The sequence below is a fragment of the Triplophysa dalaica genome, chromosome 2, assembly GCF_015846415.1.
Source record: "Triplophysa dalaica isolate WHDGS20190420 chromosome 2, ASM1584641v1, whole genome shotgun sequence".
NCBI lineage: Eukaryota > Metazoa > Chordata > Actinopteri > Cypriniformes > Nemacheilidae > Triplophysa > Triplophysa dalaica.
This window is the reverse complement of record NC_079543.1, coordinates 2,783,389-2,809,877: the sequence shown is the minus strand read 5'-3', so window position 1 is coordinate 2,809,877 and position 26,489 is coordinate 2,783,389. Positions and strand designations below refer to the sequence as shown.

At 37.6% G+C, this 26,489-nt stretch overlaps 2 protein-coding genes across 3 annotated transcripts in view; one reads left to right on the top strand and one right to left on the bottom strand.

Annotated features, from left to right (window-relative positions):
- Nucleotides 1-10,856, bottom strand: part of LOC130435256 (complement C3-like) — a 23,515-nt gene extending 12,659 nt beyond the window's left edge. Inside the window, exons 1-15 of one of the 2 annotated variants that reach the window (XM_056765744.1) lie at nucleotides 10,766-10,856; nucleotides 4,821-5,016; nucleotides 4,441-4,609; nucleotides 4,194-4,267; nucleotides 3,981-4,069; nucleotides 3,789-3,871; nucleotides 3,622-3,709; nucleotides 3,429-3,531; nucleotides 3,070-3,190; nucleotides 2,849-2,964; nucleotides 2,197-2,343; nucleotides 1,884-2,087; nucleotides 1,537-1,728; nucleotides 615-767; nucleotides 410-539 (exon numbers count right to left, since the gene is read on the bottom strand). In XM_056765744.1, coding sequence (XP_056621722.1) covers nucleotides 410-539; nucleotides 615-767; nucleotides 1,537-1,728; nucleotides 1,884-2,087; nucleotides 2,197-2,343; nucleotides 2,849-2,964; nucleotides 3,070-3,190; nucleotides 3,429-3,531; nucleotides 3,622-3,709; nucleotides 3,789-3,871; nucleotides 3,981-4,069; nucleotides 4,194-4,267; nucleotides 4,441-4,510 — 1,570 coding nt within the window. In that variant the 5' untranslated portion in view covers nucleotides 4,511-4,609; nucleotides 4,821-5,016; nucleotides 10,766-10,856. Of the gene's footprint in view, nucleotides 1-409; nucleotides 540-614; nucleotides 768-1,536; nucleotides 1,729-1,883; nucleotides 2,088-2,196; nucleotides 2,344-2,848; nucleotides 2,965-3,069; nucleotides 3,191-3,428; nucleotides 3,532-3,621; nucleotides 3,710-3,788; nucleotides 3,872-3,980; nucleotides 4,070-4,193; nucleotides 4,268-4,440; nucleotides 4,610-4,820; nucleotides 5,017-5,096; nucleotides 6,228-10,765 lie in introns of those variants that run through there. The other variant, XM_056765736.1, reaches the window with a different exon arrangement.
- Nucleotides 8,897-26,489, top strand: part of LOC130435230 (complement C3-like) — a 22,387-nt gene continuing 4,794 nt past the window's right edge. Inside the window, 36 exon segments of the mRNA XM_056765668.1 lie at nucleotides 8,897-9,688; nucleotides 9,764-9,959; nucleotides 10,460-10,625; nucleotides 10,778-10,848; nucleotides 11,266-11,354; nucleotides 11,434-11,516; nucleotides 11,605-11,692; nucleotides 11,782-11,884; nucleotides 12,428-12,548; nucleotides 12,639-12,754; nucleotides 12,869-13,015; nucleotides 13,098-13,301; nucleotides 13,398-13,589; nucleotides 14,184-14,345; nucleotides 14,424-14,553; nucleotides 14,684-14,755; nucleotides 15,132-15,326; nucleotides 15,652-15,766; nucleotides 16,065-16,147; nucleotides 18,570-18,709; nucleotides 18,812-19,033; nucleotides 19,120-19,180; nucleotides 19,365-19,451; nucleotides 21,210-21,413; nucleotides 21,521-21,599; nucleotides 21,784-21,899; nucleotides 21,902-21,942; nucleotides 22,254-22,349; nucleotides 22,448-22,604; nucleotides 22,720-22,883; nucleotides 24,877-25,035; nucleotides 25,150-25,209; nucleotides 25,287-25,377; nucleotides 25,459-25,507; nucleotides 25,898-25,985; nucleotides 26,085-26,174. Of these exon segments, the coding sequence (XP_056621646.1) occupies nucleotides 9,618-9,688; nucleotides 9,764-9,959; nucleotides 10,460-10,625; nucleotides 10,778-10,848; nucleotides 11,266-11,354; nucleotides 11,434-11,516; nucleotides 11,605-11,692; nucleotides 11,782-11,884; nucleotides 12,428-12,548; nucleotides 12,639-12,754; nucleotides 12,869-13,015; nucleotides 13,098-13,301; nucleotides 13,398-13,589; nucleotides 14,184-14,345; nucleotides 14,424-14,553; nucleotides 14,684-14,755; nucleotides 15,132-15,326; nucleotides 15,652-15,766; nucleotides 16,065-16,147; nucleotides 18,570-18,709; nucleotides 18,812-19,033; nucleotides 19,120-19,180; nucleotides 19,365-19,451; nucleotides 21,210-21,413; nucleotides 21,521-21,599; nucleotides 21,784-21,899; nucleotides 21,902-21,942; nucleotides 22,254-22,349; nucleotides 22,448-22,604; nucleotides 22,720-22,883; nucleotides 24,877-25,035; nucleotides 25,150-25,209; nucleotides 25,287-25,377; nucleotides 25,459-25,507; nucleotides 25,898-25,985; nucleotides 26,085-26,174 (4,308 nt within the window). The 5' untranslated portion in view covers nucleotides 8,897-9,617.

Sequence of the window (26,489 nt, the reverse complement as noted above, 5' to 3'; positions counted from 1 at the left end):
AGTGATGCTATCGGTGAAATTCTTTTTTATTTGTTATATTTTGTGTTTTGACTTTTAGTTGATCATGAAATCAGACTTAAATTACAATTGTAAGGTGTTACTTTTGAGGCAAATGTTTAAATTTGCTTTGAAGAAAATCGCATTAAAAACTGTAATTTCACGACAGTTTGTATAACACAAAATTAAAAGTTTTTCATAGTTTACAATATTGTGTGAGTCAATAATGGTAATTGCGTTTTGTTTTATATAACAGTTATTGTCCCAGTATATTGTAACATCCCTGCAAGTTAAAGATGTCGAGTGGCCTGCTCCAAGCTAACATCCACATGGTGTTTGGGTGTCCAAAAAGTTTATGCCATATATATATCTGAACAATTCTATTCAATTTACAAATGAAGCATTCAAGTACTTGTTCTGGTTTTGGTTCCTCCAGCGGTGCTGGACTCAAACATCAGACCAGAGTCATAGAAAACCCCCATACTGTCTCTTCCACTGCCCGCTGTACAACCTGTGTCATGTTTCTCAATCACGTCCCAGATCTACAGGAAACATCAGACTGAGATGAACAAAGTGAAACAAAGTCCTGAAAAATGCTAGACTTAGACATGTGTTACCTTCGTCTGAGTGAGTCTGTTCCTGTTATTAAGGACGTACACACCCTTATCTACAGCTACTAGCCCGACTTTAGCTCCAGGATCTCCAGATATTTTCATGCTGAACTCGTCACCTGGGCCGTACGGTCCCTTATCCATCACCTCTATTTTCAGCTGGGATTGAAAACAGCACAGAGAATGTAAAGATGACGATGATTTCTATATTAATGCACTCGCCAGAAGGGAGACCCACAGAACAGAGTTTGTGCGAGCAAGTTTCAAGCGGTACTTGGAAAAGTATTGATTTTTGTAGTGATTGTAAAAGGTCAAAATTTAAGTTAGTATTTTTTTTACGACATGGTTATTGTGGCCACAAGAATTAATGATAATGTAAGCTTCAGCGAAAGTTCTGCCGGGAAGACTCAATCTCACGTCACTTACTACGTATAGACCAATAACCAATCATCACCTAACACTCGGAGTATAGATCGCCACTTACCCTTTGTTTGCGTTCGAAGTTGAATCAGCCGATATTAAAGATTGAGGTATTGCAATATGTATGGAATTTACAGGAGATCAATAGTTTCGTGGTTGTTTTTTATCACGGTTATTGATCGTACCGGTATATTGGGACACCCCTAAAATCCAACATACTACACTCTTACAAGTTATCGCCTCTTTTTTAACCCATGGTTGAACTTCATTTCAAATTAGCCTAAAAATTATCCAGCTGAAGGTTAAAACAGCATAGTATATTGAACAGTATCACAAAATATTATTCAACAATCCATTTATAACTTAACCACATAAGCTACAGTTAAATCATCTTTCACACTTTTCCCTTTCAGTGTAATTGAATTATACTGTACATATTCCAACACAATGAGGACTTTCCAATGAATTTTGCATCTTTCAGTTTTTTAGGCTTTTACAGTGGACCAACCTTTCCCATGCACGTGTCCTTCACATCAACCCAGATGGAGTCGGACACCACCTCATCTGAGCCCACATGATAATACGCCACGAAACGGAAAGATGGCACCATGTCTTTAGTCACAGGTAGAGAGAGAGTATCTAAAAGGTGTCCTCTTCTCTTATACCTGCCAACTTTTACGATCTGTCCTTTACTTAGGATCTGTTCAAGCAAACCAAAGAGATAATTCATTAATACATTTCCACAACCACGCATTGATAAATACCAGGCATTTAAAGCGATTTGTTTTATAACTTAAACAGATATACATGTACAACATAATAAACTGCATATTAATCTGTTATCAATGCACACACCATATAGCTGAAATCCTGGTTTTGGACCGCTTTACTCTTCCCAAGATTCAGATCGACCCTCATCTGATCACCAATCTCCAGCTCTGCAGCATTAATGCCGATGTGCAAGTAGTTGTTGGAGCCGGCTTTGGGTTTGTAGGCGTGAGCCGTCATCTTCTTTACCGCCTGCTGATCGTCTTCTAACTGTGGAACTTTGGTCTTGAGCTGAAACACAATTAAAACCTGATTTGAAAAAGTATCTGTACTTTGAAACAGTTGTCCATGTGATCTCCGATACTGGTTTACCGTTGAAAAGTTAAAAGGCAGGTCTTACGGTGATCTCCAGCGTCAGTGAATCTCCCTGAGAATTTACGGTGACCTTCGCAATGCCGTTGGCTTTTGTTTGACCTCCGACCCCTCCAGGGTTGACCTCCACTTGCAAATTTACTGCAGGCGTCTGGTCAGGATTGGTCACGTAAACCTGAAGACCCAGAGCATAAAATAAGAAACCATAAAAACACAATAAACAACAACATTCTAAAAGATAATTATATTTTTTTAAAATATCATTTGCGCTACATTGGTTTAGTAAGGGATAATCCACGGATAGTTGTGCATTAAAGGATTTAAATGCACGACGTGGAGGCCAAGAACCATCTGAGGCGATGTGGAAATGCATTAAAATCCTTTATTTTTGTCATTTCATTTCAAATGTCGATCAAACTGCCTGGAACTAATGGTGAATTAAAGGGGTTTATTGCACACGGTCCAGCCAATCCAAACCGAATATTAAAACAAACCATGGTTTACTGTAAGCATCTTTATTTCGTTCAAATATTCAACTTTCGAGAATACGTTTCTGTAGTAGAGTAGGCGGGGCGAGACCGTGGTTCGAGGCCGGTGAGTAATTGTGAATTAGTGCCAGTGGTGCGCGCACCGGACTCGAACCACGGTCTCGCCCCGCCTACTCTACCACAGTTTCGTACCGAGACGTCAAAGGGCATTCCAGGTTTGAAGAATTGAGGTGTTCTCTTGAAGTGGATGGTATACGGTGACGTCACAATCTGAATGCCTCTTCTGTGTGCTTCAACCATTTCACTGCCTGAAACACACACAGTCAACACATGACCATTATTACAAACAGGCTGTCATGCGAACAAAATAAACGACGATAAAAGCCACATTTTCAGAACCTCAAGTCTCTCACCAGTTTCTGTTAAAACACTGACTGAAACGTAGATGGATTTCCCAACAAGTGGCTTGATGTCTGGGAAAGTGTCCAGAATCATGCGTCTCGTCAGCTCGGCTTGTCCTTCTCCATTAGATATCTACTCAGAAAAAAATCTCAAATTATTACAGACTCGTAACTTACTTTCTTTCTTTCTTTTGCAGAACACAGCATATTTTGAAGAAGGTCGACTTCCATTGTGTGGACACAAACCCACCGAGACATTCCTAAAAGTATATTTTTTATGTTCCACAATGCCATACATCGATTTTGAACCATGTGTGGATGAATGAATGAAATAAGCCCTAAGACTTTATTCCGTGAAAATGAATGCTCACCTGAACCCTCTGAAGTGAGGCAGCAATGCTCAACTTCCTCTCATCTTCTAGGACACCAAACACTACAAATGCATTTCCTGTCACCTTATTACCAAACAGGTACCTACATACCCATGAAAGAACAATAAACATGTAATATTCAATAAAAAAGTTATATCTTAGTAAAATATTGGAACACTTTGGCCTGTCGTACTTCGCTGCTATATCGACGGTCAGGAGGTCCTCGTTCACATAGAAGAATGGTTTGCTTGGCTTCAAAGTCACTTCAAAGCTCGGCAACACTTCAAAATAATAGTCGTTATATTCAAAACAGTTTTAGCAAATGAAACACTTATTCTAAAGAGAAGACGAGGACCTTACCATACTCGGTAACTTCAAACTCTGTGGTAAAGTTCTTCTGTGGCGTGTTCTTGTATTTCGAAACAAATTTCCAAACCCCGAAGCTTCAACACACAGCATGCAGAATGTTAAGCTTTATTTACTAAAAGAGACTCATTTATACCGTCAGATTAGACGAAAACAAAATGGGGCACTTTGCACCAACGAACCGACCTGACGATTTCAGGTAGCGGATAAGAATTGCTCTTCATTCCTTCAGATGGGAAAAAGGTATCGCTTTGAATGGTAATGCCCTGTGGATTCTTTGGAAAAATGCAACAGGAATTCAAAGGTGAGACAATGAGCGAGATTCTTAGTGTGTGTAACTAAACACCAGCTGCTACAGTGAGATGAGTTTTGCGTAAATGAAACTTTGCGTTTGAGTACCATGATATCAACTGTGATGGGGGTGCCGTCTAGCAGATGCTGGTCAGGAGTTAAGGAGAAGATCCTGTAGTTAACTGGAAATTAAATACATCACTAACCTTCAAATAACAATTTTTACTTCACATAAAATCAAACGGACGAGCACAAACGTCAAAGCAATGTGTGCAAGATTCACTTCAGCAGTATTTGATGAAAGAGAGTTTTGTGAGTTTGGTGTCTTCACACAGCACACATCTTTTGATCTTACCTTTGCTGGCAGGTGTGTAGATAGGTTTGTCTGTTTGGACAAATATATATCCGGACTGGAATGACACCATGACCACTTTCTCCAGAACGTTGACTGGAAAGTGTGCCTGCAGAACCACATACTGCTTCTCCAGAGGATCATCGGAGAAGAAGTTTTTATCAGCGGGAATCTAAACCATATATAAAATGTTACCGTTACATCTGATTATACAAAAGTTACATTTTGTAGGTACTAATCTGAATCTTTTTCTTCTGCATACAACTTATAAAGCTTAAGTTCTCTTACGTCTTTTTTCTATTTCACTTAAAATCAAACAAAGGACAAAAGCGGGATGTTTTGGTCAACTACAGTATTGCTATAATAAAAAAAGTAGCTCTAGCCTTTATGTCCGTAAGGAGCTGAAAATGATCGTTCTTCGTCAATTTCGCCCATTTGGAGACCAGCTCTAAGTTTTTGCGTGGATAGTTCTTGACCACGATCTTCACGTTTAGGTCTTCTCCGGAATAGTCCTGAGCCTCCACAAACACGTTCTCGGAGGAACCCACCCTCAGCAAGTTAGGGGCCAACAGAACATATCTGCGTTTCCAAAAGCAACACAAATATTATTATTAAAAAAACAAATATAAATGATAATCTGAGAATGAATTTATACTTACAGTGGCTCACATGACATTAGCAAAGGAAAGGAAAGAATAACAGCTGCCAACGACACCACACGTACATCCATCACGTGTACCTGCTCGCTTACTTGTAACTAGAAGAGGAGCTTAATCTACTTTTATCTGCTTTTTGTTTCTTCCTTTTTCCTTAGAGCTGATTATTGAGAAACTAGAATGTCGTAACTAAAGTATGATTATGCAAAACAACTGCTATTGCCGTATGTTACTTTTGCGTAATATAGTATTAAACTGTTTATGGTTGCCTAAAATGTTCTCCACCCAATAACTCAACACCGCTCATTTATACTGAATTATAAGAAAAACTTGAAATAAAAATAAACCATAAAATATTTTACCATTAAAATATAGACAATTAAATATCATGTCATTCCAAACCTCTGTTGTATACAATTTGACTGAACATAACAAAAGAGACAATATTTTGAAAACGTTTTATGTTAAATTTCATGTTGGCTTAATAGAGAGACCACAACCAGACAAAATCTACCTGTGTTGTATTCATTAGTTTACTGGTTAAGCTATATTTGTGAGGGCCAAACATCCTCAGTACCCGCGCTAGTGTTACGGAGGCCAGCGCAGTGAAGAGCTGTGCAGTGTGCTCTAAAATAGGTGTCATGAAACAATATGGGGTATGAAAAAACTAACAGTGAAGCATTGAAACAATGGCTTATATAACCCGGGGCCTCAGCACCAACACGTGAACATTGACAAAGCAAATTCAGCTTCCCACTTTGAAGGTGCCATGCTTCCTCTCGTGGTGCCGTCTAATATTACATTCTTTGCCATTAGTAACAACTGCGTTGCAGATAAAACACAACGGCTTTGCATTCATAAAACTAGGTATAGGATGAATGCATAGTTGTCTTTCCATTCCTCTTTTTATGCACTATTCTCGCTGTCAACTTTCATCTTTAGACTCTTTTATAGTGCCATTTGCTAGCTTAAATGTTAACATCACTAGTCTGCACACCCCAGAGGACAAAACATTGCATGTCAAATAATTATATGACGACTATATTTTTTAAAGTCTGCCATTCTAGTTGCATTTTCAACAATTCATTTCTTAAATGATCCTTTGACTTTGTTCTGTCCCGCCATCTAGCGGCTAATTGGTTTTGTTGCACTGCAAAAAATGACTTTCTTGTTTTCAAGTTAAAATGTCTACAAATTCTTAAATCAAGATACATTTTCTCGATGAGTAAAATGACCTGAGAAAATAAGTGTTGTTTTTGGGGAAAAATATGAAATTTCAGTGAATTGGTGCTTTAAACAAGCAGAAAAATCTGCCAATGGGGTAAGAAAAATAATCTTGAATTAAGGTTGACCTTTTTCTTAGTCGCTCAATTCAAGATTATCTTTCTTACCCCATTGGCAGATTTTTTTGCTTGTTTTTAACAAAAATTCTATGAAATTTCATATATTTTTACTAAAAACAAGATTTATTTTCTTAGGTCCGTATACTCATCAAGAAAATGCTTCTTGATTCAAGAATTTTTAGACATTTTTACTTGAAAACAAGAAAAAAAGTCTGAGCAAGAAAGTCATTTTTTGCAGTGTGTCCGATGCCAAACTTGCCGACTCCTGGTCTAGAACTTATCACCGCTTTCTTTGCCTAAGGCCCACCCAAGAGACCATATGACTGACAGGCAAGTCAACCAAGCACATTTTATTTTGTGCCACGTCATGTTTTAGGAGTAATGTCCCTACAGTAACAGACCGGTAAACATTGACGAACATGTCAAAAGTTAACAGCAACAAAATGATTATAAGTTTATGCCGTGAATCTCGCAAACTATTAAGAATGAAGCTTTTAGTCGATCGTGATGAATTCTTATAGCAACCGTTGTAAAGACGACAGCTTACTTCTTAGATCGGACGGCTTCGTGGTGTTTTTAAAGAACAACATCTTTCATGTGAAATGGAAATTCAACCAATTCAACTAAAAGTGAACCGATGGCGACTTTGAACGTGCTGAAGAGTTTCCAGAAAATCGTGCCTTATGCATCAAACGTTTAGCCACTGGTCCGTCGGTGTGACGTCTTTTAATCAGATTCAATTATTTTTGTAAAATAATAAATACAAAAAAATACCCAATGAAGCATGTCTTTTATTTATCTTTAAGTATCTGGGAGACCTGGACACATTTCATATCATGTTGTGTTATTGAACAAGGCCAGAAGGTCAATGCTATGTTCCCAAATGTATTTAATATATAAAAACAAGCTATTTCTCTATTATGCTTGTATAGAATTGTTGAGCATATCATTTAAATGTTAAGCCTTTAGTAAATGGAAAATATGAATAAAAAAGGAAATCAGTTATGAAAAAAATGAATGAAATATGTTAAGCATGACTTTTAGAATACAAAAACGTAAGTGTTCACATAACATTTAAAACATGTTTGGATAGGGTATTTAAATCAATACAAGAGTTCTGTTCGATGAGGAAACTAGCTAAGCATGTTGGAAATTCTTTACCAAATAGGGGTGGGTTACACCCCGAAATTACATTTCGCCTAGACATCCTTTACATCATTAAAATCGTATTAGTAAAATGTAATAGAACATTTTATTAAGATTCCCAGACTGCTGACAGGTCAGGAAGTAGCGCCATTGTTGCACAGGCGTACATAAAACCAAGACCGTTACTCAATTCCAAGAATGAACAGGACGGACTTGTGTTCTCGTGGAAAACAGTATTGCGAGGCAGACTCAGAAGATCCAACTTGGATGGACAGGCCACAGTGACTTCAAGAGGGTTCCTATGTGCGCAAGGCTGCATTCGATGCATCCTTGATATCGAGATCACATAAGGTAACTTCATGTGTCCTTTGCTGCATCCAAATACCCCCACTTCCAGTTTTGGCCACTTGAGAGCGTGTGTGTCCAACGTCTTTAAAATGCCAAATGGCAGTGCGTTTAACGCACGCTAAACCCACACCAGCTTGAATACCACTTTGGAGTTGTATTAAGGCTAAGCGTATCCCATCATGCATCTTGTTCTGGATATGAATCATGAGACTTTTTGCTCGGGTCTCGCGAGATGTTGCGAAAAGCTTTCAAGTGTATGCTTATGCTACTGCTTTTTAAGGTTATATCTTTATTTAATCTACGCTTGGCTAACATGTGTTTTGTTTTTTGTGTACAGCTGCTTTGATAATGAAGCGCTATGCAAATAAATCTGACTTGACTTCACTATATAATTATATATTATATATAATTTCATAGTAAAACGTAGTGTTACGTATTTTATTGGTGAATTAAAACTGCTTTTTATCTCATAATTAGAAACACCCCATTAGTTAACGTTACGTGTTTGCACTTGCTAAGTGTGTCGCATCGGATCCTGACGAACACTAGAACATTAGGGCAAAAACAGGAAATGCATCATGAAAGTTGTCAAGTGGAAGACCGCAAGTGGGGGTATTTGGACGCAGCATTAGTTCTCTGTTCATGCGTTCTCTGAGTATTTGAACCGGACTCTGACGGTTTTTGATGACATAGAGCGAGAACACAAGGACATACGACCGCTAAAGAATGCATATTGAAAAACAGCCCAGGTTTCAGGGGCGGAACAGTGACGATGGCGAGTTGGACATGGGAGTGGCCTCTTACGTCACACTCGGATGTGGGCCGGTTTGGACTTGGCGGCGCGTGGGCTGTTTCTTTCTTCAGTAGCATATAACATTTTAAAACATATGTAAATATAGATATGAATTTTAACTACTGAATGGCTTCATAAGCAAAATATAGCATTATTTAAATCAATCATCTTCCACATGCTGTTACCTGCAGGTTTTTTTGCTGCATGAAGCAAACGCTGAACACCAAGTTTGTTCATTTGTCGCTAAAACCTACACATTTTCTTAATGTAGGCTGCCGATTAATAATTCTCTTGCCCCCCAAAAGTTTGATCAATACAGCCATTGCCAGATGATCAAAGGGTAAATTTACACAACATGTTTTTGCAGGTCATTTACTGGAAATGTGAATTTGACTGCATTCAAACTCTTCACATTCTCATAAACTATTTATGATTCACAAAATAGCAGAAAATGTTTCTATCATTTTGCTTTTTTTAAGTATTTAAAATGTATTCGTAATAAAAGTTGCATTTTCCTCTTCTCGTTGATGCACAGTACATGAGTATGAGGTATTTCTTTCGTAGATAGTTTCTCTAAGGCATTCCTCAAGTTTTGAACTTGTGGTTTAAAAGTGTATTATTTCATTTATGTTAAACATGTCTTCATATTCTTGTTCACTTATCTTGCGCAAGTATACTGGATATTAAAGGTCATTCTTTTTCTCCAGACCCCAAAAAATGTGACAGCTCAGTTCAGTTCTCTGTTAATGATGCCGTTATTCTGATTATTTCGAAAGATCTCCACATTTTATGAATATTATGAAAAGATGGTTGAGCGAGAGAGAGTAAGAGAGAGAGCGAGAGAGTATAAATTCAACAAGCTGCAGGAACAGACAGACGTACATGTAAGTCAAGATGAATGTGGATTTGCTTTGGTCGACTCTTGTTCTTCTATCTTCTCCTCTCCTCACATTATGTGACCCGCTGTGAGTATTCAAAACAATATGATTTATAGATTATAGAAATAATAATTTAAAAAAATATATATTTTTGCTTTTCAGATACATTCTGTCGGCTCCTAATTTGCTGAGGGCTGGTTCCTCAGAGAACGTGTTTGTGGAGGCTCAGGATTATAATGGAGGAGATTTGAGTGTGAACATCATGGTGAAAAACTTCCCAACCAAAAGCAATGATCTGCTGCACAAAACTGTGATCCTGACAAGGAAAAATAACTTCCAGGTCCTTACAGACATAAAGGTGACAGGTCTCTTTTAAGTGTACTTCTGCAAACAAAACCAGTCTTAGGGGTCAATTTTTTTTATTTGAGATTTATCATCTGAAAGCTGAATAAATAAGCCCTAGATGTATGATTTGTCAGGATCGGACAATATTTGGCCTCGATACAACTACTTAAAACTCTAGAATCTGAGGGTGGCAAAAAATAAAAACATTAGGAAAATCACATGTAAAGTTATCCTTAGCATAGCATATTACTGCGATATTTTAAAATATACACGGTAGGACATTTGCAAAATATAATCACTGAATAATCACTGAATTTTACTGAATATCCAAATGATTTTGGGCATAAAGGAAAAATCAATAAGTATGACCCAAAACATTCCAGTGCTACCTGTGACTGGTTTTGTCACAAATATAAACATGGTCAGTGTTTGTCACGGCACTAAAACAAGTTTGTAAATGATGTTCAACTTTTAAAATGCTTTTGTTAAAATTGTTTGCCCTTTTCCGTGTAGATTCCTGTCGAGGAAAATATTTTCCTAAAAGATGTGGAGAAGCAGTATGTGTATTTACAGGCTCAATTTCCTTCTAAACTGCTGGAGAAAGTGGTCATGGTGTCATTTCAATCTGGATACATATTTATACAAACTGACAAACCCATTTACACACCTGCTAGCACAGGTTAGATACAGATAATCTTCAGATTTATAGCAATTGGACCGAGCATTTACGCACATGAACTTGAAACGTGTCTCATCTTATGCTAAACATATTACAAATTACACTGCACAAAATTAAACAAATAAAAAAACTCATCTTACTCTCTTTTGCAGTTAAATACAGGATCTTCTCTCTGACTCCAAGCCTGCGTCTCAGCGCATCAGAAATATCAGTGGAAATCATGGTACTGGCGATTACAAAACACTGAGCCACTGAGTAAACCGAGAGTTATTTATCTCCTCCAGATTCTGTCTTTAATCAATTTTTTTGGTTTTTAGTTTAAAGCGGTAAAACATAAAATGTTGGACAAACAAAAAAGATCTGATATTAAGAATAAGTATTAAAAAGTATACCACTATTATCCTTGTCTGGCTTGTAATGCCATTTTGAATCTTTAAAAATAATGCAGCTTCGAGCACACAAAGGGCTTTGTTTTGTTTCGGGTAAACAGAATATACAGTATGTTTTTTAGAACACTTCTATCAAGAGATTCATTTGCAGCATCATGTTGTATTCATGTATTTTCATTTCTTAAATCAATGAAGCTCTATTCTCTGTTAAGATTGTGTTTTCAGATTAGTTTCTGTCCATATGTTTTAAGAATCCACAAGGTATCACCATTCATTCAGATAAGGTTTTTCCAGTGAGTGGAATGAAGCCTAAAATGTACCAAATCCCTGAGATTGCCAGGTGTGTTGACTCTTTCACCATTTACAGTATGATCTGATGTTTTTTTATGTTATAATATCCCAAATGTTTATGATTTTAGTCCTGGGATCTGGAAGGTGGTCACACGGTACGCGAAAACCCCACAAAAGACCTTCACTGCAGACTTTGAGGTCAAAGAATACGGTGAGACGTGTTTCAACAAAACCAGCGTGTTTTGCAATAAGATAACTTTGAAAACCCCAAATAATGTGTGAATGGTTTTGGTTTGTAGTGCTTCCAACTATCGAAGCCACATTATCACTCAGCAAATCGTACTTCTATGTGGGTGAAGAAAGTCTTACAGTCAAGATTCTTGCCAAGTAAAAGGAATTTGTCTTTGTAAACATCAAGATACCGAATGAACAACCAAAACCTGTGACGTGAGATGGAAGCTTAATTTTTTGTGTAGGTACCTGTTTGGGCAGAATGTAGAGGGACAAGCATATGTGGTCTTTGGCATCATGGACGAAGAGAGAAAGTTGAGCATCCCTGACTCACTGCAGAGGGTTCCGGTGAGTTTCTCTCAATAACAACAATAGGTTTTGCCTAATTCATTCATAAAGCTGATCGAACAAGCCGTGATGGACAGTTAAAGCAAAACAAATTCACGTTAGCTCATGGGTTCTCAACCTTTTTGACTCCAAGGCCCCCCATTGTATTCAACAATATTTAAAGGCCCCCTCTACCCAATTTCTTCCCAATAAGGTATTTTAACATTAACTGGAAAAATGTTCATAAGAAATATCTTGTTTTTAAATGCATTTCAACGCTAATTTACTCTAATTTGAAAATATTGGTCACCTTGAGGCTCCCGTCGAAGTCAGCTAGGGTCCCCTTGTGGGCCCCGGCCCCCCTGTTGAGAACCACTTCGTTAGCTATTTGAATAAAAAGTTCCAATGTAGGTCAAATTAAAGTCGCCCTCTTGTAAACAATGCCATAAATTCCTTAAATTGAACACCATGTCATTGCGACGCATTCATTAGATCTTTCCGATAAACATGCACTGTCCGTTTGGTTTGTGTGTGTTTACATTATAACTCAAATATCTTTTTCAGATAGATGAAGGTGAAGGAAGTGCTACTCTGACCAAGGAAATGATTCTAGAAACCTTTCCAAACATCCTCCAGCTGGTTGGGAAATCACTCTTTGTTTCAGTCAGCGTTTTAACAGAGACCGGTGAGATCAACACACGCTTTTTATCTGTTGTTTATTATGTTTATGTGTTTGTATATATACTGTTGACATAATGGTGTGTGTGTGTTTCAGGCAGTGAAATGGTTGAAGCACAAAAGAGAGGCATTCAGATTGTGACGTCACCGTACACCATCCACTTCAAGAGAACACCTCAATTCTTCAAACCTGGAATGCCCTTTGACGTCTCGGTATGAATCTAGACTAAAAGGGTTCTACCGTTAAGACCTTGATTATAATTCTGTGAAGTTACATCACAGTTATTAGATGTGTTTTCATTGCTCATTTCAAAAAACTTCAAAAAGGTTTACGTGACAAATCCTGACCAGACGCCTGCGGAAAATGTCCCTGTGGAGGTCAACCCTGGAGGGTTCAGAAGTCAAACAAAAGCCAATGGCATTGCGAAGATCCCCGTAGAGGTTAAGGGAGATTCTTCGACGCTGGACATCACAGTAAGACCTGCCAGTCCAACTGAAAAAACCCCTAAAAAATCAACTGAATATTTACAGTTGTTTGTTGGATGTTTTTTTCCAGGTGAAGACCAAAGATTCAAAATTAGAAGATAAACAGCAGGCGGTGAAAAAGATGGTGGCTCACACCTACAAACCCAAGGGCAACTCTCAAAACTACCTGCACATCGGCATCGATGCTGCCGAGTTGGAGATCGGTGACCAAGGAAAAATTAGTCTGATTGTACCGACAGGTTCAACTATCAAAAATCACGATTACACATACATGGTGAGAGAAGTAACAGCACGTTAACGCACAAGCGCTGTTACAATTTTGCGTTTGAGACTGAATGCTCATGTGTTTTGTTACTCATCGTACTTTTAGATCTTCAGTAAGGGGCAAATTGTAAGGGTAGGAAGAGAGATGAGACAAGGAAGGTCTCTAATCGTTGTGCCTCTAACTGTGACCAAAGACATGGTTCCATCTTTTCGCATCGTGGCTTATTATCACGTTGGATCGGATGAGGTGGTGTCTGACTCCGTCTGGGTGGATGTGAAGGACACGTGCATGGGAACGGTGAGCAAACCATCACCAAACAACGAGAGCATTACTTTTATTGCCAGTTTTTGCACAATACAAGTTATATACAGTTTAAGTTTTTATTTTTTGTTTGCTCAGAGTATTTTATATAGGCCTGTTCAACGAGTAATCGAATCCAGAATGAAAGCAAAAACGAAAACTCTGTCATCCTTTACTCACCCTCTTGTCTTTCTTTCCTCTGGACAACACAAAATAAGATATTTTGAAGAATGTGGTTAACTGATGAATGGGTAGAGCTGTTGTTCAGTTACAAACATTTTTTTTAATATCTTCTTCTGTGTTCTGCAGAAAAGAAAGTCATACAAGTTTGAAATGACAAGAGTGTAGGTAAACGATAACACAATTTTCTACTATTATTAGAATTATGAATTATATAAGTATAATATAAAATATCACTTTAATCGTCGCCACTGAATTAAATAAATTTAGGTGTACTGTGATCTGGTGAATTAAGGAACACATATTCAAAGGTTTTCGTTGATTGTTATGTCATTTCTTGCATTATTTTTCTCAAGTCTGAGTGTCTTTTTTAGCAATTGATTCGATCTCTTCCTCTGTGTCTCATAACAGCTTAAACTTCAGCTAAAAGACGAGAGTTACAACCAGGATTATAAAAGTCCACATGACTTGGTCAACATGGAAATAACTGGAGACCCCGGAGCTAAAGTTGGGCTGGTGGTGGTTGACAAGGCTGTGCATGTCCTCAACAAGAACAGACTCACACAGTCGAAGGTAACAAATCATCATCAGGCCAAATAAAAAAATTGATTTTTTTTTCAATAACTTTCATAAATGTTTTGCTGTGTGTAGATCTGGGACGTGATTGAGAAACATGACACAGGTTGTACAGCAGGGAGTGGAAGAGACAGTATGGGGGTTTTCTATGACGCTGGTCTGATGTTTGAGTCCAGCACCGCTGGAGGAACCAACACCAGAAAATGTATCTGAATGGTTCAGCTCTTTCAATATATACAAGCACCAGCCTGTTCTGTTTTTCTTCTCTCTTTCTTCTCATCACCAATAAGGTCTTGTGTTTTCTTTGTGTGAAACTGTATTACATCATCCTCTAGTGCTGGATTGTCCCGCCACTCCACAGAGAAGACGGAGAGCTGTGGATCTTTTGCAGGTCACCAGTACACTGTGTAAGGAGCTTGACTTACACAATGGACACATACATTTCATCAGATTTTACCTTAGAGATGGTGAAGTGTATACAAAACAGAATGCAATGATTTGCATACCTGAGACGAATGGAAAAACATTCAAAATTGGTCTCCTATGGTGAAAACTTTCAATCATTGCGTTCCCTTTTCATTTACATTTCAAATTTAGAACACATAGTTGTCTTTATACATTCCACATGTTTATGTTTATCTTCATTAGTACATTTAGCTTTATACATGTTCCTTTTCCAAATTGATGTTAGTGGCTTCTAGAGGATCTTGAATGTAAGATATTTTTGGCTATCGGTGTATTTATTCTTCTACTCTTTTCATTGCTCTGCTGTTGTGTTGTCAGCTGGTAAATACCCGGGCCCTCTGAAGAAATGCTGTGTAGATGGAATGAGAGACAATAAACTCGGCTACACCTGTGAACGAAGAGCCACATACATTGAAGACAGACAGGAGTGTGTCCAAGCCTTTCTACACTGCTGCAATGAGGCGAAAAACAGCAGAGAGAAGTTTGGAGAGGCAGAGATGGTTCTGGCTCGCAGTAAGTTACATGAAGCCTGCTTTTAGTTGCAAAGCCCTGACATATTGACCTCTCTCATATACTAAGCAGTCAAGCCCCGAAGAATATTGTCTTCTAAATGCTTTTGCCTATGTTTTCAAAAATGTTTTAGTCTTTGTAGGGCTTAACCCCCTAGAGGCATATTTGATGAATTGTTTAATTAATCATTTAAAAATATAACACCAAATACATTTCCAAGGTGTATGCACCCATGAATCCCATAACACAATAAAACATGTAATTTCTACATTGAATAAAGTAACATTAAACAATCGTAATTGCACATCTCTGTTTAAACTTTTAACAGGTGATGAAGATGATAATTATATTACCGATTCTGATGATATTGTTACAAGGTCAGTCTTTCCTGAAAGTTGGTTTTGGGATGAGGTGGAGGTGCCACGATGTGGAAGCAAAACCTGGTGAGTTGGCCAAAAGAACTTCCATCAAGCAAATTAACTTAATTTTATGTCAACCAGTATCTCTCCAGCTATTACACAGGCATATCATTTAAATTATCTACACCGTAAAATATTCATGCAGGTATTTCCTAAATATAAACAGGTATGTTTTAGTTCTGGGTGTGTTTTATCATGATTAATCATTTAACAGCCTTAGAGTCTGGAAACAATTTTTTTTTAGAAGCATTATTTAAAAACAAAACTAAGTTACTGAGCTATGAGGGAATATTTAAATGTGTGTCATTTCCTCACATTGTAGCGTAACACCAAAAAAGACCATGCATCTGAAAGACTCCATCACTACCTGGCAAATCTTAGCCATCAGCATGTCAGACACGCACGGTGAGTTGAAGATCTTGATTTTGCGATAGACTGTAAAACAGCCCGAGCTTGTGGGCAAAAACGATTCCGCCACAGTGTTATCTCTTACCTGTCATTTCTTCAGTAATTTATGGGCAATACTGTTGCCAGGTAAATACTGTAGGCGTTTTACAGTAAACTACTGTAATGACTGTTTGAAGATACATCATTAAAATAATCTATTAACTCACTGAAGTAACAAAGTCTTGAATGAACATTAAGTGTAAATAATAGATGAACACAAGAAGTCTGTCAAGATCTCACCAGAGGAGAATTAAACACAAACATCATTAACATCTTAATTTATTACAGACACAACTTTCACTTTATGTCTATCATCTTATTGAGAATTAACAAAAATATAAATCTAGTTCATTATAGTGGTTTCATTATGTTTTAATAGTGATCAGTGTTTGGTTTAGTTGGACTCTTGACTCATTTACGGTGGTTGGATACGTACTTTGTTATGTACACTTATGCAATAACTAGTTCTTGAAAATACATCAGAAAGAAGTTTCTAGGAATCGTGATCAGTGTTTCCCAATCCTGGTCCTCGGGGATCCCCTCCCAGAAAGTTGTACATGTGTCTCTATATAAAACATCAGATTCAACTCATCAGTCTTCTGACAGAATGTTTGAAATGTTTCTCTTATGAACATACTAACAAGCTGATGATTGAATCAGGTGTTTCACAGACACTGAAATCTATGTGGAGTAGGATTTACTTGATTTGGGATTTACAAAATTTTCACTCAGAAATTAGAGTTCATTTTGAATGAGCTGTCATGTTAAAGTTAAACACAATTTATCTGAAGCTTTCATTAAAACTTCTCAGGTAAAGACTACTTTTATATTGTGATAGTAGACATCCACCATCAAAAACCACCATGGCTGTGATCAGTGTTTGTTTTTGTTGTGCTCTTGACTCTAATGAAAGGTTTTTCTTGAATATTACGACAACGTGTAGAAGTGCAGTTGGTGTGTTAATGAACACTGAGCTGTGTAGGTTTCCAGAGATTCATGAGTTTTCGAAGTAGTGATCTAATCAGTATGTGATTCCTTGATGCACAACCCTTGAACATATTCAATCATTCTGCGTAACTTGAGGTGAAAGACATGAAGAATCAGTGTTTGAAACTCAACAATGGTGACAATCGACAAAATAAAACTGCCTGAGAATGTCTAGTGAAAGCTACAGATAGTTGTTCACGACAGCTCTTTTAAAACAAACTCTTTTTATGTTTCTATCTTTTTTCAAGTAATTCCTACTCCACAGTTTTTCAGTGTATATAAAACACCTGTTTCAGCTCATCAGTGTGTTCATAGACATTCCAGACATTCTGCCGGATGGTAAACAGATGAGTTTAAAACATTCTGGGAGTCGTGCCCTGAGGACCAGGATTTGGAAACACTGCTCCTGAAGGTCTTGATTAGCTGGATTAGCTGTGTTTGATCCAATTCAAGTTTATTTATATCGCGCTTTTTTACAATGTCAATTGTTCCAAAGCAGCTTTACAGGAGCAAATAAGAAAATCACAGAACGGGAAAACACAGCCCAGTGCATGTGGTTTATAGAACAAGCAAGATCATTCTAATAAATAATATCTAATAAATAAATGCAGTCTCCCAGTGAGCAAGCCAACACTGCACTGCTGTGGCAAGGAACCCAAACTACAATGATTGATTAATGGAGAAGGAAAAACCTCGGGAGAAATCAATTGCTACCAAGCAAACATCCACGAAGAAGAAGGAGACCCCACCACCAGCTACCCAGGAATTCCCACTCGCCAAAACCGTGCAGGTCCAACCCGCTCCCACTCCGCTAGCGTCACCAGAAAACAAAGGAACAACCAGGGAATATAGTAAAGGCATAATGCAACTTTATTCCTCTGTTGTCCAACATCGACCACAAAACAAGACCAGACCCACACAACCCCAACATATGAAATCCCCACAACCTACAAGGTTTGATGAGGGTTGGATCTAAACTCTGCAGAGCTGCGGCACTCCAGTAGCAGGATTGCTCAACCCTGTTCTAGATATTTTGACTAAATATAGTGGGAGCACTTTTGGAAATTGAAACACTACACTTTCTTTTACTGGTTCACATCACTTCATATAAATTGCTCACAGTATGGTCACTTTTGTCCTTTTCTAATACAAACATTTTCATGTATACAGTTCAGGAAAAACATTCAAAACTATGAGAGCCAACAGCCCAACTAAAATAGAAACTGATCACACTAATGCTGACTTACAAATTTAACCTCAATAAGAGCTTTTGCAGATGTATGTTCTACAGTAACTAGCTGTTACAGTGTTGACAATGTACTACTGTAGACATAGCAGGTAAGGGCTAACAGTGCACATTATAACATCCTCTGCTTGCTTCTTCTCCCTGAAGGTATCTGTGTGGCAGATCCTGTGGAGATGGTCGTTTTTAAGAAGTTTTTCATTGACCTCAAAGTGCCGTACTCGGCCGTTCGTAACGAGCAGCTGGAAGTCAAAGCCATCATTCACAATTACACCCCTGTGAACATGAAGGTTATTTCATAGGCAACAGTCTATGCACAAGTGAAATTGTGACTTCAAACATATCTCATTTGAATTACATCTAATAGTTTTCCTCCATCGTCTTTTTTTCAGAAAGTGCGTGTTGAGTTTGTAGAGACAGTAGATGTTTGCAGCGCTGCCAGTAAGAAGGGTAAATACAAAACAATGGTCGAAGTCAGACCCTTTTCTACCAGATCCGTTTCATATGTGATCATTCCCATGAAGTTGAGCGGCGAGAAAGACATTTACATGATCGAGGTGAAGGCTGCCACAATGGGATTTTCCGATGGAGTGAAAAAAGAACTGAAGGTGGTGGTAAGTCTGGCTGCAATTGTGTTTCAGTTTTGTTTAGGTCATGGATGAGATTTGGCCTACTGATAACTCTTTCTGTTTTCATTCAGTCTGAAGGTGTGCTACGCAATGACACAGTGAAAAATATTGAGCTCAATCCTGCCAATACGGGTGAGAATTATAGTGAATCACATAAATATTTCCAGCCAGTCAAGATTATAATGCTGATGATTCCTTGCTGAAGCATCTCGCTGGCTAGCTAGTACAAAATGAAATGAGTTACATTTAAGAATAACAGACAAAGATGTCCTTCCTGTGATTGGTACACGAGTCATCTTGGTCTCATTTGGAACAGGTGGAATACAACACGTGCAAATCAGATCTGACAAGCCATCGGATTGGATTCCAGACACACCTGCTAAGGTGTTTGTCTCAGTATCTGGTAATGAAAAATGTAACATTTGTTCACTGTTGATTTTATAAAACGGTTTGTTCCGTTGGATCGAATTCTTTGCATGTACACCGAAAAATGATTCTTGAAGATTAGTAAATATTACCCAAGCAAATCAGTTTAATTTTACTCATATACTAGGTAGCAATGTAAACTAAATGCAAACTTCCTTAATCTACTCAATAAAATTGAGGCACGGATTTTCACTCAATTAGATTGAGTAGATTTTATTCTATGTTTTTAAGCAAAGAGTACCTAAATTTATCAGATATAAGTCATGACACACTAAAATATATTAGATAAAGTCTACCTAATATTTCTTAATATGAATTACTTATTATGAATGATAAATATTGAATAATTAAACACTAAATATGACTTATTCAGAGAAGCTTGAATTGACCTAAAAATGGTCAGAAACAGGAGATCTCATCAATTGCTTTTATTGATCAAATAACAAAAGTCTACAAAAGCCCTTTGTGACAATGAATAGAAGATTCATTTGATGTCACCATTATTGTGATCAGTGTTTACATTAGTTGATCTCTTGAATCTTAAATTGCATCATATTAAATCTAAGCGTAATCTGAACACACAAATTTCTACATGGAACATGTCGTGGTAACTTTTCTCTTTGTCATTTCATTGAAGAATCATTCTCAAACCCACAAACTTTTTAATTAACACCTAAATATGTAAAATGCATTAACTTATATTATTTATCATATTATACTACTGTAACAAACTCTTTTGTTAGTAACATAAAAGTGTGGCACGTGAAACACAGCTGTGACTGATAAAAGAGAAATATGTTTGCTACCTGCAAGAGTCTAGATCTCAAAGAAAGTAATCAATGATCACAATAATGATGACATCAAATTAATCTTGTGTTCATTGTCACAAAGGGCTTTTGTAGATGATTGTTATTCGATCAATAAAAGCAATTGATGTGATCTCCTGTTTCTGACCATTTTTATATCAATTCAAGCTTCTCAGAATAAGTCATATTTAGTGTTTAATTATTCAATATGTATCATTCATAATAAGTAGATGAACTGTTGTCAGTTATATAAAACTAATATTACTCCATTCCATTTTCTACCGCTTATCCGAACTACCTCGGGTCACGGGGAGCCTGCGCCTATCTCAGGAGTCATCGGGCATCAAGGCAGGATACACCCTGGATGGAGTGCCAACCCATCGCAGGGCACACACACTCACTCATTCACTAACGCACTCACACCCTACGGACAATTTTTCCAGAGATGCCAATCAACCTACCATGCATGTCTTTGGACCAGGGGAGGAAACCGGAGTACCCGCAGGAAACCCCCGAAGCACGGGGAGAACATGCAAACTCCACACACACAAGTCGGAAGCGGGAATCGAACCCCCAAACCTGGAGGTGTGAGGCGAACGTGCTAACCACTAAGCCACCGTGAATATTACTCCATTTTTATGAATAATTCATATTGAGAAATATAAGGTAGACTTTATCTAATATCTTATAGTCTGTCATGACTCATATCTGTTAAATTTAGGTACTCTTTACTTAAAAACATAGAATAAAATCTACTCAATCTAATTGAGTGGAAATCCTTGTCTCAAGTTTATTGAGTAGATTCAGTAAGTTTGCATGTAGTTTACATTGCTACCTAGCATATGTAAATACAATTTAACTGATTTGCATGGGTAACATTTACTTACGTCAAGAATAATTTTTTCAGTGTAGTCTTGTCTTGCCGCCAGGGGATGAGATCACTCAGACGGTAGAGCAGGCCATCAGTGGAGATTTCATGGGTCGACTCATTTACCAGCCTGGCGGGTGCGGAGAGCAGAACGTCATGCACATGACTCTACCTCTCATTGCCACTCATTATCTGGACAGCACCCATCAGTGGGACAAGGTCGGCCCGGAGCGCCGCGCAAAAGCCATTCAACACATCAACACAGGTCCCATAACGAATAAACAATCTGAAACCTGAAATTAAAAGTTGACGTTTTTCAAGATCTCGGATGATTAGATGTTTCTGCACTTATTTGTCTTTTTTCGGCATAAGGTTATCAGCAGCAGTTAAGTTACCGTAAACCTGAGGATGGGTCATTTGGTGCCTGGTCACATTCAAAGAGCGGCACATGGTAAAACATAATTTTACTAACAAAAACCATCATGGCACCTATGTTTGTTTACTTGTTAAAGCGATATGATGAACGATCATGACCGTCACTCCCCCGTGTTGCTGTCAATGAGTTTTATAACATTATTCTGTGTTTAATATTATTTTATTCTGCATTAGCATCTGTTTTTGTCTCTCTGTTAAAGGTTGACGGCATATGTGGCCAAGGTTTTTGCTATGGCCAGAGACTATATTACTATAAAAGACGACCAGCTCTGCAGCGCCCTCAAGTGGCTGGTCCTCAACAAACAGCTGCCAGACGGATCTTCAAAGATGATCAGCCTATATTCACAATAGACATGGGCGTGAGTTGAACTTTATCACTGGTGGACCTTATGTTTTGTTTTTTAGATGCGCAAAATTTTCTTTTAAGTACACAAAGAAATTCTGAACATGAAATGTGATATAGTCACTAAACTTTCTTGCATTCACGTCTTTAAATGTCTTGAATTTGTGTGGAAGTTTTATATTCTGTATTGCTGAAGAGTGATTACAGATTTCCTGAAGAGTGAAAGCCAAATTCACATTTGATTTCAACAAACCTCAGAAAAAAATTGTGTGCTATGATGAAGTAAGAAAACACACACACACAGTTGATTTGTGTGATTTGATTCAGGGTGACGTACAAGGGAAAGATGGAGACGTTTCTCTGACTGCGTTTGTTCTGATCGCCATGCAAGAGGGCAGCGAGATTTGTAACAGATCAGTTGGGGTATGTTCAAGTCTTTCACCACGTGCACTTTTGGGGAAAAGTAATTCAGTACACTGGTATTAACCTTTAAATCTGTTCATTTTCACCTCTTTATTCAGAGTATGCTTAACAGTATGAGAAAGTCTGTTGGCTATCTGGAAGGTAAACTTAAATCATTGACCAATCCTTACGCTGTTGCTATGACATCCTACGCCTTGGCCAACACGAAGAAACTCGATAAAGATGAGTTGATGAAGCACTCAACTCTACAAAACGGTCAGTAGTGTTACAACAAGCTCCCAAATTAGGAAGTGTTTTTTAATTCATCAAACGCATTTCTGCTCTGACATTTCTTGCAATAACAGTAATATTTTCTGCATCTTCCAAACAGACGGCACCGCTTGGATCGTCCCGGGTCAACATTATCATTCTCTAGAGGCTACAGCTTATGCCGTGCTGGCCCTCGTCAAAGCAAAAGAATACGACACAGCAGGAGAAGCCGTCCACTGGCTGGCCAGACAACAATCTCACTATGGCGGTTATAACACCACACAGGTGAACCAAACAGCTAGCAAGCATACGTATAGGGCTGCAACTAACGATTATTTTAATAATCGATTAATCTGTAGATTGTTTTTTTTTCGATTAATCGATGAATCGGATAAAAGCATAAACCAAGAAAAGCATTAATTTCCAACCCTTTATTCAAAAACAGAACTAAAATCTTTAGAAACTGCACCAACATGTTGCTCCTTGAACATCAGCTGTTATAATAATAATAAAATAAAAATGGACTAACACAAAAAACATACACATGTATGCTTTACATCTGCCAAATATATAGACTTTTTTTTAGATAAAGTGCCACCTGAGCTGCCAGGACAATAAATAATTTATAAAAAATAAAGAAAATACAAATCAGAAAATTTAACAGGATTTGTTTGAATGTCAGAACTTTTTCTCTACACTACACTGCAGACAGACACTCGCAGATGCACACACTCGCAGACGCACACACTTTTGCAGACGCACACACTCATAAACTCTCACACTGACACACAGTCTCTCTCAAATTCACTTGAAGCTTATTCATTAAATTATGACCATCATTGTAGTAAGTGCAAGGTTCATTTATACACCACATTTTAACAAAGCTTAAGATGACCGATTGCTATAAAAGAACTTTAAAATTAAATAAGAAAGTACAACACACACAAATATATTTGTCAATAATAACCTATATGGGACAAAGCACAGAATATACACTGCAAACATTGCTTTTCTAATTTAGTAGTTTTGTCCTGTTGTCCAAACATATGTAGTCCAAATATCAAAAAAATCTTAAATCAAGATACATTTACTAGACACATGAAATAGCATAAGAAATGATGTCTTGTCTTCTGAAAAAACACCTCAAAATGAAGTGATTGTTTGCTGAAATCAAGCAAAATCATCTGCCAATGGGGTACGAAAAATAATCTTAATGAGATATAATTTCAAACAAAAGTTTTAAGCATCAATTAATTTTCTCATGCCATTTTTCTTGTCTAGTAATCTTGATTTTTTTTAGATACTTGGACTGGAAACGAGAAATAAATTACTAAGTAAGAAAAGCTGTTTTTGCAGTGTAGCTATACATGACAACAGATTGGCGAGTGAATAAAAACGTGTCTTTAGTCTTGCAATGCAAAGCGCAAAGTAACTACACCACCCCTGCTTTACTTCTGTTATTAACGAGCTAACGCTAACTTGTCATGCTTGTCAAGCTGGATAACGAGTAAACACCAGCACCACGGACATTACGTTCCTCAATTCAAAACGGAACAAAAGTACGATTACGTAATGACTTAACCTGCTGTTGAACTCCCTTCCTCCTCATCAAAGAGTCCAACACGTTTCAGGTGCTGGATCATTGCCGTGTTGCTCCTGTGCAATGCCATGTCGCTTTAGCATATTTTGAAGTTAACACACTTTTTCTGTTAATTTAGTGTGAAATGCTCCCGCACCTTGGATGACTTGGGTCGCGCGGATTTCTCTGCCTCCGTCATGTATCTTTCCTCGTTTTTTTTTTTTTGCTCCGCCATGTCTATGAGGCGCCGAACTCTGCTAGCATCAGTGCGCGAGAGACCGAGTGTGTTCACTCCGCTCCGCGCTCAAATAAAGTTTTTTTTTTTATAATCAAACGTCTCCGTGTCGCGCGACACAACGAATCGATTATGAAAATCGTTGCCAACTCTTTTAGTAATCGATTTTTATCGATTTAATCGATTCGTTGTTGCAGCCCCACATACGTATGTAATATATCTGCTAAAGATCTGGAAAACATCTTAGAAACAGCAGTTTTACATCCATTCTAAATCATACATCTTACAGACGAAGATGTCTCTACGACATCTGACAGCATACGTCTCCGAGACTTATTGCAGCTGACCAAACTTTGTATTGCAGATGTAATTGCAGACGACAAATAGGCATCTGCCAGATGTAGTGTGCTATCAGGGCAAAACCCAACTATACACACTGATACATATACATTTGTCTGTTGTAGGCAACCATCATGGTGTTCCAGGCGATAGCAGAATACCGCACACAAGTGAGGAAAAGTCAAGATTTCAGACTGGACGTAGAGCTGGCTTTGGCTGAAAGAATCAACTCGATCAGATGGAGTTTCAGTCAACACAATGTGCATGTGACGCGGTCAGACAAGGTGAGAATTCACCTGACTAACCCCAGCTGTCTTTTCTGTCCAGAGTCTAATTCTGTTTATATTTATATCAAAAAGCTATCTTTATATATATAACTGTCCGTCTACACTAAACAGACCGATCTCAACAAGAACTTCAACATAACGGCTAAAGGAACTGGAACAGCCACACTCTCAGTGAGTTGACATGTATAGTCATCACATAAATGTTCATATGAGTGTGTGACGCGAGTGTTACCTGTGTCTGTTTTCAGGTGCTCAGGCTGTACTATGCCAAACCTGCTGACAATGTTAACAACTGTAACCTGTTTGATCTAACTGTTAAAATCGCACAAGATCGTCAAGGTAGGTTTGACAAAGAATGAACATTTCATACATTTATATTTATAAAGCCTTTCAGAATTTTCCTGTCTTTATTCTATACAGTAAGTTACGTCGGAGCCCTTGAAAGTTACACACTTACTTTGGAATTCTTGTAAGTAAACACATTGAAATATCTATTAAGTTACATAAAAAATAAAATCTGTGTGATGTAAATTTGCTTAATTTTAATAAAATGTACAATTATGTTATTGTTTCGACAGAATTATTTTAGTAGAGATACACGATTTATTATCCGTAGTAGCCGATTAATCGGTATAGGTCCGATCATTAAAGGCAGGGCGATGTTTTAAAGCCGATAAAGGATGAATCATTTCATCTGGTTGAACCACTTAAGGTGGACGTTGCTAAATTAAAATAATTTAAGACACTGTATATAGGCCAATATACCAGTTATCGACTTCCAACATAGAGAATGATGAGTTATAGCTATCGACCAAATTTTCGTTGCATCCTTAGATCCCCTTTTTCTTTTTCTTTACAGCTACCAAGGGAAATCAGACGCCACCATGAGTATTCTGGATGTGGGTTTACTGACAGGGTTCATAGCGGATGAAAGAGATCTCACAGAGGTACTTTCATGAAGAACAGTGATGATCTGCAGCTGTACACACAATTCCTTTAAAGCAGTTTATAAGTATGTTTTGTGTTGAATATTTCTTATATTTCAGTTAGTCTTAAGTAAGGACAGAGTTATTCAAAAATTTGAGATAGACAAGAAGCTCTCAGAAAAAGGATCTCTCATCATCTACTTGAATAAGGTATCTCACTTCTACTGTTGAAAACGACATTTCTTTTTTGAATAGAAACCATGTGTTTTGGTTTATGCCCAAATTTAAATACATATTATACATACAGTTGAAAGAAAAAGTATGTGAACCCTTTGGGCTTACTTGGATTTCTTCATAAATTGGTCATAAAATGTGTTCTGATCTTCATCTAAGTCACAACAATAGAGAAACACAGTCTGCTTAAACTAATACCGCACAAACATTATACGTTTCCATGTTTTTATTGAACACAACATGTAAACATTCATAGTGCAGGGTGGAAAAAGTATGTGAAACCCTAGGCTA